The 13,900-nt window shown below is 37.3% G+C and overlaps 1 protein-coding gene across 1 annotated transcript; it reads left to right on the top strand.

Annotated features, from left to right (window-relative positions):
• Positions 1 to 1,041: 1,041 nt before the first annotated feature.
• LOC106538833 (interleukin-12 subunit beta) lies at positions 1,042 to 13,396 on the top strand. The gene is made up of 6 exons (XM_087708235.1): positions 1,042 to 1,123; positions 4,530 to 4,814; positions 8,320 to 8,452; positions 9,181 to 9,374; positions 11,560 to 11,696; positions 13,235 to 13,396. The coding sequence occupies exons 1-6, from the start codon at positions 1,042 to 1,044 to the stop codon at positions 13,394 to 13,396; spliced, it is 993 nt and encodes a 330-aa protein (XP_087564361.1).
• Positions 13,397 to 13,900: the final 504 nt, after the last annotated feature.

Genomic DNA, 13,900 nt, shown 5'->3' with positions numbered 1-13,900 from the left:
TTTTACATTTTTTTTCTTTTCATGATGGCAGGCAAGAGCAGAGTTGAAATCCTCTCTGAAACAGCTGAAAAGTGTGGGTTGGACAGAGGGGGAGAAATTCCAACTTCATCCTCCTGGTACGGGGCTTTGGGCAAAGGCTGGAGGGAAGTGCTCTCCCTCTCCAAGTGTAGTTTGATTGCAGGCAGAGCCACGTTGTCTTTTCAAACCTGTAATCAGTGAAGCTGGGCTGGATCCTTCCGGGGCTGGGGGAAAGTGTGTGTGTGCTCCAATAGGGCTCTTTGACTGGCTTCCTGACTCCCTCCAATCCAACTTGTGTGTGTGTGTGTGTGTGTGTGTATGTGTGCGCGCGCGCTTCTTTGAGAGAGAGTTTGTTTGAATGAGAGGGGCAAGGGGATAGGAGAGGTAGTCCACTCCAATTTCTGTGTGTGTGTGTGTTTGAGAGCGGGGGAGGGAGGGAGAGAGGGAGGAAGGGAGGGAGGAGAGAAAAAAAAGAAAAAGAAAGAAGGAAACTTATTTAGCAAAGGAGAAAAACAAATGCTGTCGCTTTAAATCGGAACAAAGCATGCCTGGCTGTGGAATTCTGGGAGTTGAAGTCCACAAGTCTAAAAAAATTGTTGCCTCACCAGCCATAAACCTCACCGCACATCACTGGTATCTGAGTACCCTGATACTCTATTTTATTTTCAGTCTAACTTGCTTGGTGCAACTCTATAGTTTCCATTAAATATTTTAGCCCTTGCTTTTAGCAACTAACATATTCTATAGGTTGGATAGTAGGATTTAAGGCTCTGATAGCTTTATGCCATGATTGTAAATGGGATTATTTTATTAAAGATTGCTGCCAGTATCAAGAAAATGCATTGCAGATAAGATGTCAATGCATAAGATATAGAGGAAGATAGTTCACAATGTAAATAAATCCATGAAATATCTTGACCCTTCATTTATAAATATGCAAGCCTCTCAAATAATGATTGGTGCAATCATATATAGAGTTTCTCTTTTTAATCTTTACTTTTATTTATTTATTTTTCCTTACAGATGACATTCATCATATTTATCCTGATGATTACACTGACTTTGGTTGCTCACAGAGAAGCAACACAAGAAATAAGAGCAAGTGGTATGTCACTGAGTTTTGGAATGAAATTTTGTAGTAAATTGCAATGTGTTAATTACTTGATAAGACTCTATTTTACATCCAGGAACTTAAAATGACATACAGACAGGAGTGGGATTCAGCCGGTTTGCAGTTCAGGTGAACCGGACGCTAATTTTGCATCCAGTTCACCAAACTGGTTGTTGCAAGGACTGGCTGGCTCCACCCACTCTGCCCCACCCCTCCCAGGAGTCTCCATGTGGCCCGTTCATCATGTCAGGTAAGTGCAGGGCTCACATGGAGGCTCCGGAAGGATGAAAAATGGGCCTCCCGGAAGACTACAAACAGGATCATTTCTACCTCTGGAGGGCCTCTGGACCCCAGGAGTAACCATTTTTGTACTCCTGGAAGCTCAAGAAAAGCTTCCGGAGCCTGGGGAGAGTGGAAATGCCGCCCCCCTGTGGTGCAGGAGGCCGAGTAGGCCATGCCTACCCAGCAACCGGGCATTTTTCAATCCCACCCCTGCATACACAGTACACTTCCTCTAATTTTTCTCCACAACAATCCAGATAGTTTTGCATGAAACTGGCCTAGTAAGCTTCTATTATTAAGAATAGACTTAAATAATATCTTCTTCACCAAAACATACTGCACCAAATTAACTCTATGTATGGTTTTGCTATGCAGGCCTTAGAACACTTCAAATGCAATCCCAAAGATTTATTTTCAATACATCTTTACCATGAAACACTTTATAAACCTTAAAATCCTTAGCAAAACAAACTGAGTACAATCATCCTAGGCATCACAGGGAGAGGCCAATCGTTCCAAATGATGATATTGCTTATATCAATATACCTCTTTTGAAAAGATATATATGTAGTAATAACATTTGTATAGCTGCCCATTTTAAAACCAACTCAGCATAGCTTAGAACCAATAAAAATATATAGGGATAAAACCAGCAACAATAAATTAAAAACACAAATGCCTCAACCACATTTCCCCTGACTTTACTCTGTCCCATTCTAGTGGAAGAGCCAGGTCTTCAGAACACCAAGTTCAATCTGAAGCTGGGAAAAAGTCAAAATAATCATTGTGGAACAATTGATTTAAAGTCATGATGTTCACATCTGCTCAAACTTTGCAATAAAACAGTTTCTCTCTTATGTTAAAGAAGAATTCAATAATTAATTAAAGATTCAGGAGTTTCGGTATCCAAACCCAATCTGCATCCCAGTATAGTCTAAAGATTTCTCATTGCCTGCACTTCTGAAAAATCAAATACTTTTTCTATTAAATGTTATTGCAAGAACATGTCACAAGTGCAAGGGAAATAGTTAACTTTCCAGAATAGTTGTGTTTGGTATATCTTCCTGCAATAAATTACCTCCTTGTGACCTATTAGATTGCACAGATTAGGCCTCCTCCGAGTTCCATCTGCCAGTCAGTGTCGACTGGCAACTACGCGGAGGAGAGCCTTTTCAGTAGTAGCTCCGACCCTTTGGAACGATCTCCCCGTGGAGATTCGTACCCTCACCACCCTCCAGACCTTCTGCACAGCCCTCAAGACCTGGCTATCCCATCAGGCCTGGGGATAAAGATCGTAATCTGTCCCCACCCGAATGATGAATGTTGTGTTTTATTTTTACTTGCACTGTTTTCATGTTTATTGTTTTATTGTCTTGTATCCCCCTCCCTATAAATTGTAAGCCACCCTGAGTCCCCTCAGGGAAAAGGGCGGCCTATAAATAATAATAAACAAACAAACAAACAATAAACAATAAATAAAGAGAAAGAAATGGAAGAAGATGTGGTTGACTTCTCCTTGCTCATTAACAATAGAAATGTAGAGGAAATTATGCTGCTTTTTAAACAGCAGTGATTTCCAGGATAGTCTTAGTTTGTTGATCAGGTTAGGCCAAGGCAAAAAAGCAAAATAAAAAAAAGCATACCTCATTTTTTTCTCTCCCTTAATAAATATTGGCAACTACCACACATGGAATACAGGTAGTCCTCAACTTACAACTGTTTATTTAGTAACAGTTCAGAGTTAAAATAGCGCTGAAAAAACTTACAGCCTGTCCTAGCACTTAAGAATTGTGCAGCATCCCTATGGTCACATGATCAAAAATTGAGCATTTGGCAATGGGCATGTATTTGCAGGGGTTATGGTCAAGGGTGAAATCAACTTACCTTCGCTACTACAAAAACGGGACATTATGATGTCTAGGTGGATAGGTAGAACGTCCCGCCCCCACCACTACTGGTCCACCCAAACCAGATAGAACCAGCTGAACTGCACCACTAGTTGCGGTGCCCTGGGTCATGTGATCACTATTTCTGACCTTCCCAGCTGGCTTCTAACAAACAAAGTAAATGCAAGAAGCTGGCTTTGGTTAACAACTGTGTGATCCACTTAACTGCAGTGATTTGTTTACCTAGCGTAGTAAAAACAGTTGTAATATCAGGTGTGACTTACTTAATAACTACCTTGCTTCGCAACATAATTTATGGTCCCAATTCCAGTCATAAGTTGAAGACTATCTGTAAGTCTATGGCAGTAATTGATTTGACAATGAGTAACTACAAGCATTCCTTGTAGGAATATTGTAAATGTTGAATAGAATATTCTGTTCCACAAGGGTTCGAGATAGAAATGAAACTATGGTGTACTAAATGGTCACGTATACAATGTCTATGCTGCCAGCTATTTGTAACTCTGTACCAGAGCAAAAGAAAAATGTTATCACATAACAGATGTACATGGGAGTTCACTATTTATTTACATATTTAAGAAAATGTATACGGCCACCCAACTCACTTTCAGTGACTCTGGGTGGTTTACAAAGATAAAAACTTAATATTTTAAAGAAAGCAATAACCCCCCAATTTCCTGATGATGATAACAATCAATCAAATAAGTCACTTGATGAGTTCCATCCCACTCTGGACTCCCCAGGCCCATTGGCAAAACCAGGTCTTCAAGGTCTTGTGAAAGAGTGTCAAATTGGGGAGCAATCTTATTTCTGTTCTTCAGGGAAGGAACCACCGCAGTCAAGCTTCATCTTGGGCCCATTAGATGTACCTTCTTCTGCTAGATGAACCTCCAATATGGAGACATTAAATATTAATTTAATTAATTTCTTGCAGGTCAGAGGTAGAAACAGAGCTTTACCCAAACTGCACACTTTATTAGATTATTCTGAAGCTGTTGTCTTTTGTTCACGGGTTCACTATGATATCTGCTTAAGGACGAGCACTGTTTTGATTTGCATGTGGTATAATCTTTACTTTTTAAAACTAAGTGATGTAATGTAAGAACGTGTTAGCATTTTCAAGGTACATGCACTGGGTTCTAGATGAACCAGTTGGTTGATCACTGCCTACCTTTTAGAGTTTTACAACTTAATGATTTTACAATGTTCAGAGCACTTTGTAGAATCCCAGTGGTCTTCAGATAATTCAGCACTTCCCAAAAACCTGACACTCATCTGCGACACATCTGAAAGTCAGCATGGATCGGTTTGTTGGAAGAAAAACCTGAAATGGGTAGGAAATGGCAGGACTTTGACGATAAGAGTTAGAGGGACTCCGGATGCTGGCAATTATACCTGTTGGAGTAACACTACACAGGAGCTTCTAAGTTCCAATGCTGTTTACATTACAAAGAAGAATGAAAAAGGAGAAATAGATGAACCAATCCTCAAGAAAGGTAAGATTCGGAGCAGTATCAATACTGTGTACTGTTTATTCTTTTTAAAATATAACTTTATTGAAGAATTTTAAGAAGATAAAAGTAATACAAATGTTCTCATTTAAATTATAGCATAATATACATTTCCCTACTATTCCAACAATATTTTATATTCAAAATTCTTAGTCATTTTACCATACATTTTTCACTTGTTCATCTGCAATTTTAAATTTTAGCAAAACTTTTGGCAATTACTTGCTTGTCATTTGTACATAATTCAGTTTCAAATTCTGTCTTTTGATACTCAGTTTCAAATGTGCTGTTATCTATCTTGAACCTTTCTCTTAGCTATGCATACAAAAAGTAGTAAAAACTAAATCCCTATGCAACCAATTGTTCTCTTGATTTCATCTTATATTCTCCATGTTCTTGTTCAAAAAATTCTCAATGTTCTTGTTCAAATAACTCTCAATAGGTTAACCATTTCTCTTTAGCTTCTGTTACTTTCCTATAAATTGTTTCTGTGCCGAGACCCATGAAGGTATTTTGGGGTATTGGTATTGTGGAGTGCTTCTCACAGTTCTTTCTCAGTTTAGAGATCCTGTCAGTGAAATTTAGTCCAGCAGTTTCAAGTTTTTCAGAGTTTTGAAGTGATTTAGCAGAAAAACCCAAAATGTTACCCAGAAATTCCCTAAAAGTGTTCAGGAATTTTTCAGATTCCATCAAACAACCTGATAGATTTCCTACTTCTACAGTTGTGAATAAGTTGTGAGAGCTAAATTTCAAAATGAAGGGATCCAATGATTACAGTGGAACGAGATTACAACACTCTAACCCACTTACTTGACCATACTACATTCTTAAGGTGATCCTGTCCAATTCTCACACTGATTGATATAAATGAAACCATTTTAAGAAAATTCTGTCTAGATCAAGATGATAGACAATTCCACAGCAGTTATGCCATTTCTTTTTCTCTCACTAGACATGCATCCATTCATATTAGATTTGAAAAATGCAATACAACATTAACAAAGTTAAAACATCAATATGCAGTACAATGATCAGGTTTAAAGTAAATGTTCCTTTTTTACATTTTCCCTGTTGGGCTCCAAAATCAATGCTTCAGTTGTTATTACCAATGATGTTCCAATAATAACATTTGCCTGACGTGCAAAAAACAAAAACAAAACCAATCATCCAAAACCTGGGGATTATATTTTTAAAGGTTTTTTTCTTTCCCACAGTCAACTACTTTAATGCTTTTTCTTCCCCCCCCCCCCCAAGTATATCATTTTATCAGTTTTGGTATTATTTATAAGGAAAAAGGGTATTATTCTGGCTCCTAAATAGCCCAGCATGTTATAAAAGAAACATTCTAGTATTTGATTGGTCAACCTATTGAAAAAATAATGGCAGTATAAATTGAGGACAAGTAGTAAGTGTTATTGTCTGCTCTTGCCCAACAGATCTGATCAATGATCCATACTTACAATAACCTGCCATGTGGCTATCCCCCAAATTAAGATGTTTAGGAATAGTTATATGGACTTGATAGCTGTCATCAAGCTGTGAGAAAGTTAGGAAACAGTTTCAGCATGAGAATTGAGACCCGCAAAACTATATTTAATCCAACAGTGTTAGCTAAGGAAGCAAATGCTCTATATACCTTGTAGAACCCCTAAATTATCCAATAGTAATCCATTATATACAGACTCTTGACACTAGGATTTGTTAGCACAAGAATCCTAAATATGTGATGCAATCAAGAATTGGATGCAATGTATCATGGGCAGAACTTTAGAGACAGAAAGCCTAGTCCTAAATGCCCATGTCCTTTTGTCAATCTTTCCATCCCTCCCTCCCTCCCTCCCTCCCTCTGTCTCTCTCTTTCAGTAGTAGTAGTAATAGTAGTAGTAGTAGTAGTAGTAGTAGTAGTAGTAGTAGTAGCAGCAGCAGCAGCAGCAGCAGCAGCAGTAGTAGTAGTAGTGTTGAAGGCAAAGCTGATCAAAAGCTAACTTGGAACTGGTTAAGATCAGGAGCACTGAAAAAAGAAACAGAAGGCTTTATTCTGGCAGCTCAAGAACAAGCCTTAGCCACAAACTATATGAAGGCAAAAATTCAACATGTTACCACCAACAGCAAATGTCACCTCTGTAATGAGAAAGACGAGACCGTCGACCACTTGATCAGTGGGTGCAGCAAAATTTCACAAACTGACTATCTACAACGCCATGACCGCATTGCTAAGTTCATTCACTGGAAATTGTGCCAAAAGTTTGGATTTGAGGACAGCAAAAACCACTGGGAACATCAGGTTGAGAAGGTTTTTGAGAATGAGAAAGTCAAGATCTTGTGGGACTTCAGATTTCAGATTGACAGGAACTTGGCCCACAACACACCTGACATAACAATAGTTGAAAAGAAAAAAAGTATGGTTCATTGACATTGCAATACCTGGAAACGCACGAATTGAAGATAAACAGCAAGAAAAAAAATCACAAAGTACCGGAACTTTCAAATTGAAGTTGAGCAACTGTGGAAAAACAAATCATGTGTTGTCCCGATTGTAATTGGAGCCCTTGGAGCAATACCAAAGGGCTACCTCGCTATTTGGAAATTTTAAATTTATCAGACTTGAACATTCTGACTCTACAAAAAAAAACACCATACTTGGAACAGCTTATATCCTCCGACGTTACCTTAACAGTTCCTAGGTCCTTGGTTAGGACTCGAGCTGTTGAGCTACCAACCAGCCCCAAAGGCTATGAATCTCACCAAAGATTAACCACATAATAATAATAATAATAATAATAATAATAATAATAATAATAATAATAATAATAATAATAATAACAACAACAACAACAACAACAACAACAACAACCACCAATTCCTTTCTGGAAAGACAGAAACAGTTTTTCTTCCCTGAAGGAAGAGAATGAAAATAATTATGTTCCCCAATGTTTCCTTCACATGGACAAACACAACTTATTTCTCAATGCACAAACAGCAAGGTTATTTATGTTTCTTTACCTGCTTGTGGAAAGGGAATAGAATTAAGGATGGGAATGGGAAGGGTTTTTCTAATCAAGAATGTATTTTGGAATATTGTTTGGACTACTAATAATATTTCCACTATAGATAAAGAAGAAAAATTATCACCAACAAGAATAAGGTGTGGCCAGACCTCTTCCTGTCTTTGCAGAGATAGTGGAAAAAAGTATATACATTTAATTAACTAATATTAATAACATAGAATTCAAATGATTGGAAAGAGAGAATAGCATGAACATTCAGAAACAAACTTGAATTTTTTTTTGTGGATCAGAATTATTATGTACCTTGTACCATAATATAATCTACTTGTGTATATTTGCAAAATAATTTCTCACATTGTTTTATTCATCTTGATGCTTTCAATGCCCTGAAAATGCCCTGCATTAAATCATAAATTAAAAATAATCACTAGCATGCTCTAAAACATGCTGTACTTTAAGGCCATTTTATTTTTGCCCTCTAGATCCAGAGAAAAAGGTCTATTTCTACTGTGAAGCAAATAATTATTCAGGGAACTTCACATGCTTTTGGAAAGTGCAGAGTCCAAATCCAAACCTGAAATTTCGGATTGAATATGAAGATGAAAATCAAAATAAGTAAGTCATTTAATATATTATTATATTGAGCATATAATTGTTATATGCAGGTTAAAAGGAAGGTCAAGAATCAGGGAAGGATGCATGGATTATCTGCATCTTCCAAATACCCTGATCAGAAAGTTGTTTGTGAAAAAGGGACAAGTGATGATGCCTGAACTGTGACATAAACTCTGTCTCTTAAGCACTTTCATGTGATATTGCAGTGCAAGAAAGAGGGAGCAGCAATGTCATAGTACAATTACCATTCTTTTGAAACTTCAGTAGAATTAGGAATGATTGCTTATGTGCTTTAGAATGATGTCAATTAAACTCAATAAAATCAAATTTGTTAATGAAGTAGAATACATAGTGAAGCATTGTGTATGAAATATTCTTTAAGAGATGAATGAGCCAATAATGTAATGGCTGATAGCATTGGGCTTGTCATATTGTCTAAGCTAGAGCAAAGTGAATGTTCATGATTATTACAATGTGTAGTCTTTATCTACTGGTAAAATTATCTAATCCATGAAAACTAATTATGGGATAGAGCTATTAAATTTTCCGTTACCATGAGAGAATTCAGTGTAACTAACAATACTAACAATTATACAAGGGCAACCTTCTAGAACTTATTTTCTGAAGTCTATATTTATTTATCTTCATTGCTGATGTTTTAAATTTGATAATTAGTTAAAAAAAGAGGTAGAAATCCTGGCTAAATTGGATCTTGGTTTTAAATGCAGGTCTGCATCACGAACAATGATTTGTGACATTAAGTCTGACAAAACAAACACAGAATATTCGGCTTCCTGCAGAAGAGAAAATCCCTGTTCATATACCGAGGAGTATGGACTAATTGCAGTGTCTCTTCATGTTTTTTTGACGGATGTATTTGTCTATGAAAAACATACCAGAAGTTTCTTTATCAAGGACATCTGTAAGTCATGTAAAATACTTCATTTTGTCAATTCAACAGGCTGAGAGAACAAAAAAACATACAAACCCAATTTCCATCTACAAAAATAATTTCTCCTTTTGGCTGCAATATATAATATGGACAGCAGAGGACAACATAAGCTTATTTGTAAGCCTTTCTGAAAGAAAAGAAGGTGTCATTTCCCAATAAAAATATGTGAATGGCTTTTTTTGAAATCAAAACAATTTGTGGGACAAGAATAAACAATGCACTTATCCAAATCAGGATTGTTTAATAGTAATCTCATTTCAGTGGTCATGTTTACATTTGAAAACCATCCTGCCCATCAGGCTTACAATGTCTTTGATTTTCCGCATAGTTCAAATCCAAGTCAAGTTGAGTTTCAAATAGCTTCTTGACAACGGTTCACCGACAAATGCGCACCTGGCAAATGCGTGCTGCCAAAACCACACCGACAAAAACCGCGACGTCGAAAGCACACCCACTAAAGCACTCGACAAATGTGCGCCAACAAAAGCGCGCCATCAGAAACAAAATGAAAACAACGCGAAAACAATGTTAACAACCCTCGTGACCCGTCAAAAGCGCGGACGACAAAAGCGCGATCGACAAAATCGCGCCTTTGACGTCATCACAGCGCGACGAAAAAGATCGAAAAATTCAAATAAAAATTAATAAAAATTAAATTAAAGCAAGCCGATTCACATAAAGGTAAGGGTTAGGGTTAGGGTTAGGGTTAGGGTAAGGGTAAGGGTTAGGGTTAGCTTTAGAGCGTTAGCGTTAGCGTTAGGGTTAGGATAAGGGTTACCGTTCCGTTTTTCGTTACTTTAACGGTTAGGTTTAGGGTTAGGTTTAGGGTTAGGTTAAGAGTTAGGGTTAGGGTTAGGTTTAGGGTTAGGTTTGGGGGGGTTAGGGGAAGGTTTTAGCTTTATTTTTACATTTTTTCGATCTTTTTCGTCGCGCTGTGATGACGTCACAGCGCGCTTTTGTCGAGCGCGATTTTGTCCTACGCGCTTTTGTGGTGGAACCAACAACCCTTACCCTAACCCTTACCCTAACCCTAACCCTAACCCTAATCCTAACCCAATAACCCTAATCGCGCTTTTGTGGGCACGGTTTTGTCGGCACGCTTTAGTGGGTGTGCTTTTGACGTTGCGGTTTTGTCGCTGCAGTTTCGTCGGCGCGCATTTGTCGGGCACGCATTTGTTGGGTCACGCTTGACAACTGTCTGGAAGTTGCTACTGCTTTCCTTTTTCTAGCCAAGGTAATTCCAATTAGTAGGAGTATCAGGTACTAATCAGGTAAATCAGCTAATAACCAGACCTGCTTAATCTTTTTACTACATGCCAAGGTGAGCACACAGATCATCTGGCTAATTTTCGCAGAAATTTGACACCATTTACGATGATCAAAGTGAATAAATTTTTAAATACATGTATGTAATCTGGGTGAGCTCCCTCTGAATCAGTGATGGGATTCAGCCAGTTTGCACCACTTTGGGAGAACAAGTTGGTAACTTTCTAAGCAGTTTGGTGAACTGGTTGTTGGGAGAAATCATTAGGGCAGAGAACTGGTTATTACATTATTTGAATCCCTCTGAATCAGTGATGGGATTCAGCCAGTTTGCACCACTTTGGGAGAACAAGTTGGTAACTTTCTAAGCAGTTTGGTGAACTGGTTGTTGGGAGAAATCATTAGGGCAGAGAACTGGTTGTTACATTATTTGAATCCCACCACTGCTCTGAATGTACTGGACTCTAACTCCCTTAATCTGATCATTAGCCATGCTGATTGGTGCTTCTGGGAATTGTAGTCTAGAATATTTAGAGGTCCACAAATGTGTTAATTCTGATAAAGTCAACCCAGATTTTCATACAAAAACTATACTGTAGGCTTCAAGGAAACATATACAGTATATCGGCTCAAGAACTTTCACTTAGTCACCTTTCTTTGATCATCACCTTTCTTATTTTGAAATATTCAAATATATTGAAGTGGTTCTTGCCAGTTTTCTCCCATAATAAAAGAGCAAGCAGCTAATATGCAATCATATTGCGGCCTTAAAATAAATGTGATCCTTCTTGACCTCATTAAAAATGACAAACGTTAACAGTATGTAATAATTTAAAAGTCTAACTAAAATAGATACAGTTACATATAATATTCATTTACTTGTTTTATGCAGTAAAGCCGGATATTTCTCCGTGCCATGTTACCAGAACTGGCAAATTGATTTTGTTACATCCTACAACCTGGAGCACCCCAGTTTCTTATTTTGGGCTTACTTACCAGATCAAAATCGTTTTCAACAATAATGAAGAGGTAATTTTTTTAAGCACGTGTACTTTCTTTGAAGATATTTTAAGACACACAGCTGCAGAACTATGATAATAATGAGAACAGGAAGTAAGATAGAAGCAGACAATCTGGTGTAGGCAGGTCTGCTATCCAATATAAGTTTGGATAAAAATCTCTGAAATATTGGATTTTAATCAAATTGGCTGAAGTAACTCAAAATCTGTGACAAGTATCAAGTTGTCTATCTCTGTTTTATCGCATGTATTTTTGGTGAATTAATAGAAATAGAATTCTTTTGATTACTGTGATAGATATTTTTTTGTTCCTTTGTTGTTTCAATCTATGTCTTGTTCTGTTTATGCGTTTCAAATACAATTTCTAAAAAAAAATTAGAATACTTTATTGGCCTGGTGGTATTAGACACACAAGACACACAGTGTTATTAGACACACCTTCTCTAGTGCAAAAGCTTTCAGTGCGCACACAAAGCAATAATCGTAATAATGGTACCTATAAGAGGGAGTAGTAAAGAAGATGAGAATAATAACAGCAATACAACATGGGTAAGCGTACTTAGGCATAAGACAGTACTATGAGAATAAAGTGTTCAGCAGAAGGCACAAGGGAATTGTCTTTGTGTCCAGTTTTCTTGGCATACAATGGCCTATGTCAGCATTCAAAAATGAATTTTCTGGATTAAATCACGAATCCATATTTTTAGGATTGTTGCTTCCTGTTGCTTTTCTGTACAGATACATCTGGGACATTTGGGAGGCAGTGATCTTTTTTCATCTGCTCCATAGCAGAAGACATTACCTCTGAATAGCGAAGGTTGGGAAATGTCAAGGATTCAGTTTCTAGTGCCTGATATTAATCTAATGAATTTTCAGCCAATTCAATTTTAGCACTTTTCATATATTTTAATGGGCATAATGAAAATCTGGAAAGATCATCTATAAGGAGAAGGTCTACAGATAAAGGTATTGAACTAAGATCAAGGAGACCTAGGCTCAAATCCTCATGTGATCACAGAACCCACTAGGTTTTACCAGTCACATTCTCTCAACTGAACCCGAAAGCAATAGCTCTTAGACTTTTATTCTGCCTCACAATGCTTTACAGCCCTCTCTAAGCAGTTTACAGAGTCAGCATATGGCCCCCAACAATCTGGGTCCTCATTTTACCCACCCCAGAAGGATAGAAAGCTGAATCAACCTTGAGTCTGGTCAGATTCAAACTACCAAATTGCAGACAGTTGGCAGTCAGCAGAAGTCACCTGAAGTACTGCACTCTAACCACTGCACCATTGCAGCTCTAGATTTGATAGATTTGTTATGAAAACAGAACGAGGAGGGATTTATAATTCTCATTTTTTTTACTCCTAAAACAAGGGTAAGATTCACACATAATCAGAATTGAACTGAATGAAATTCAACGTCTCCATCCTTGTCTATCTCAATTTAGAATTGACATCCTTTCTGGAAACTCTATGCTTTTTAGGCTTATGTGCTTGGTAAATGAATTTACAATGCATTAAATGAAAGTTGTAATTTTATTCTCAGATTTCTGAAGTTGATCATTCATTATTGCTTCAACATGGAGACAACATGACCATTACTAAGAAACTGTGTCGCTTTTCTGGTTACCGCTGCTTAATTCGATCCCGGGATCATTATAACAGCCAGTCTGCTTGGAGCAATTGGTCAGATTGCAGGTATGATTAAATAGAGCTCATTTTTAGTGGTCAGCAACAGTTTTGTTGCATGGGTTTATAATAGGTTTTTTTTTTACAGTCACTTTATATTATTTGTAAAACCTGAATATTTCTTTTAGGCAGAAAAAAAATGTGTTGCATACAATAGATTATTCAAGAGAAACCTTATTATACAAATGTTTTGATTCCTAATATATCTACTTGCACATATTAACTAATATTATTTTTAAACCCAACAATTTTTATTGATAGTGATTCATAAGGGGAACAATACAGCCACATGGTGTTGCTATATTGTTCATAACATACAAGAAACCAAATTGCTATTTTGCTAATTTTGCCTAAGAAATCAGGAGCCAGAGCGGTTCAAATGAATACAGGTTTATTTATGTTAACATTCTCTACAAGAATATGAACTAATCATGATCAAAGTAAATTGGCAATATATAAGAGTCAGTGGAATTCAAGGTGGGCTGGACTTAGATGTCTTGTGGGAATGAAGGGACTCAAGGCT

This window comes from Thamnophis sirtalis, unplaced genomic scaffold (assembly GCF_051295495.1).
Source record: "Thamnophis sirtalis isolate CommonGarterSnake01/CBP01778 unplaced genomic scaffold, rThaSir2_p1.2 scaffold_3, whole genome shotgun sequence".
In the NCBI taxonomy this organism is placed as follows: Eukaryota; Metazoa; Chordata; class Lepidosauria; order Squamata; family Natricidae; genus Thamnophis; species Thamnophis sirtalis.
Note: the sequence above shows the minus strand (reverse complement) of the source record. Positions and strands in the feature narration are given on the sequence as shown.

Excerpts from the sequence above, each read along its gene's own strand:
- LOC106538833 (XM_087708235.1), top strand. The coding sequence starts at position 1,042 with ATGACATTCATCATATTTATCCTGATGATTACACTGACTTTGGTTGCT. Across the intron at positions 1,124-4,529 it reads ACAAGAAATAAGAGCAAGTG|AGCACTTTGTAGAATCCCAG; the intron begins GTATGTCACTGA and ends TACAATGTTCAG. Across the intron at positions 8,453-9,180 it reads GAAGATGAAAATCAAAATAA|GTCTGCATCACGAACAATGA; the intron begins GTAAGTCATTTA and ends TTTTAAATGCAG.